The following is a 2,152-nucleotide window of genomic DNA, read 5'->3' on the forward strand; positions in this document are numbered from 1 at the left end:
ACAACCGCCCGTTGGATGAAGCAGTGATTGGCGTACTCAACCCAAACAAAATTTCTACTTCAAGGACACTGGTGGCAGGAGCAACGGGTGAAGGTACCGCTCGTCCCGATAAAGCACATGGTGATGGCAGCACTGATTGCGGAAGCGGACTGTTGCCACCGCTGCTCCTTCTGTTGGGACTGTGGGGGTTTGCGGCTCTGTGAGGAGTGACTGGCTGCCACGTGGGACACTTGCGCCCTCCCCACCACCGACAAAGACACACACCTGGCAATGAATTTCTCTTTTCTAAATAACATTTATTAACTTTTTTCCCTGTTTGCTTTTTTGTGCGTTTTAAATCTTTTGTTGTGTTTGCGACTGTGTGTCTTTTTTTCAAAATTCTTTTCTTTCTTTAAAATTTGTTTTTATTTCCCATTCCCCCATCCCACTTTTTTGCTTTTGGGGGCAATCACTATGGACGTTTTTTTCTTTTCTACTCTTCCCTCTTTAATTGTTTCTTCTGCACTCTTCCTGTGAGGGGTGCCGTGTGTTTCCCGCCCAACTGCTCCACTCGCACACCCACCGACACGCTCATGACGACGGCCCTGTGCGCCTCGCCTGCTGCACGCATGAGGAGGGGCCGCGACGAACGGCGCGCTGAAGGAGCCGTGACGTGTGGGCGTGCGACGAGGGCCTGTGGGGCGGAGCACACATTTCTTTCCCTCTTGTTTTGTTTTTTTTGCGGCCAGGGCGGGCAGACACCCGCAGCGCCACACACACACAGCCACACCCTGCCGCCGTGTTTTTCTTTTTTGCTTTTCGTGTTTATTTCACGCGCTGGCAGTCCCGTCAGCACTTCTCTCCCTCCTGTTGATTTTTCTTTTCTTTTGCTGCGCTCACTCTCCCGATGGAGAGACGCGACTCCCGTCATGTCTGCGTGCTTCTCTCAGTCCCCACACACACGAGTGACTGTGCTCTGCAGGCCGCACTCGCACGCCGATGGGAGGGCTGAGGGGAGCAGCAACACGCAGATGACCCCGTGAAATATAAACGATGTGCGGACACATGGAGGGTCAGACGGTCGAAACACACGCAACCATCTTTTCAATTTTCTTTTGCGGGCAAAATATGTACAGACAGTTTGGTGTGGCCACACGGCAGCCAGGCGATTTTTAAATTTGTGTGGAGCAGTAATGGACGATTTCTTTTTCATTTATAATTATTTTGTGTGATGGGGTTTATATAAGACGAAGGGGGACGTTTTTTTGTTTTTGTTTTAAATAAATTTTGTGTGAATTGCCACTGCCTGGGCTGCAGTGCAGTCATGAGTTTGAGCGGTCTTCTTGTTGTTTCCGCCATGCGTCTCTGCTGCACATTTTTGTTGTGCGTCTCTCCACATACTCTGCTCCCTCTTTTTTACTTCTTTATTGCTTTGTGTTTCTGCAGGCACACACAACCACACACACACACACACAAGATGCACATTGCAGTGGATTTGAATGCTCCTTTTGTGGTGCATGCTGGCAGTTGCTTGTGGCGGCTGTTGTCTTCTTCCGTGGCTATGATGAGAAGGGAGGAGAGGGAGTGCGCAGCCCGAGTCTCTTTTCCTGCGGGTGTGGTGCACCGCGTGTGACTGCGTTGAGTTGGGCTCCGTGTCCCATTGAGGGCGGGATGGCTGGAAATTTTGGTGGCGCGTCATGGATGGATGAGGGTTTGCTTGCGCTTGTGGCTGGTGTGGTGGCCGCGGGTTTTTGACATTTCTCTGGGGCTGTAGCGATGAGCTGGGGGAGATGGTGGTGGATGTCTTCTCCTCCTGCATGGTGGGTGGCTGCTGGCGTTGTGTGCCTTCGTTGCGTGGATGCCGTCTCGTGGTGTGTGAACTGTGCGGCTGGGCCTGCTGCCCTCTCCTCATGTTGTCTGCTCTCTTCCTCGCTGTATCCGCTGCGCTCCGTCCTTCTCCCTCCTGTTCCATTCCTTTTCCTTCTGGCTCACGGATCGACTCACTGACTGCAGCGACTCCACTGCGGGTGACGATGACTGCGATGATGACGATGCGGCTCCGTGTGGTGTGCGCCGTGCAGGTCCTTGCGCTCTCGTGCTGCTGCTGCACGTCCGTGTGCGTGACGGCGTGAGGAGGCGATAATAATGATGACAGCAGTCATCTCAACCCTAA

The 2,152-nt window shown here is 52.8% G+C and overlaps 1 protein-coding gene and 1 pseudogene across 1 annotated transcript, besides 2 other annotated features; both read left to right on the plus strand.

Moving 5' to 3' along the window:
- Tc00.1047053508021.10 (trans-sialidase, putative) lies at positions 1-203 on the plus strand (the record flags this gene model as incomplete). The annotated part of the gene is made up of 1 exon (XM_797532.1): positions 1-203. A coding segment is annotated over one exon (203 nt), but the record flags the coding sequence as incomplete, so codon positions are not given.
- Positions 1-2,152: a sequence feature (areas not merged during assembly with more than two copies in the genome that could not be assigned to a particular haplotype).
- Positions 1,427-1,454: a microsatellite.
- On the plus strand, positions 2,022-2,152 carry Tc00.1047053508021.20 (annotated as a pseudogene; the record flags this gene model as incomplete).

This window comes from Trypanosoma cruzi, genomic scaffold, assembly GCF_000209065.1.
Source record: "Trypanosoma cruzi strain CL Brener 1047053516609 genomic scaffold, whole genome shotgun sequence".
NCBI classification, from domain to species: domain Eukaryota; phylum Euglenozoa; class Kinetoplastea; order Trypanosomatida; family Trypanosomatidae; genus Trypanosoma; species Trypanosoma cruzi.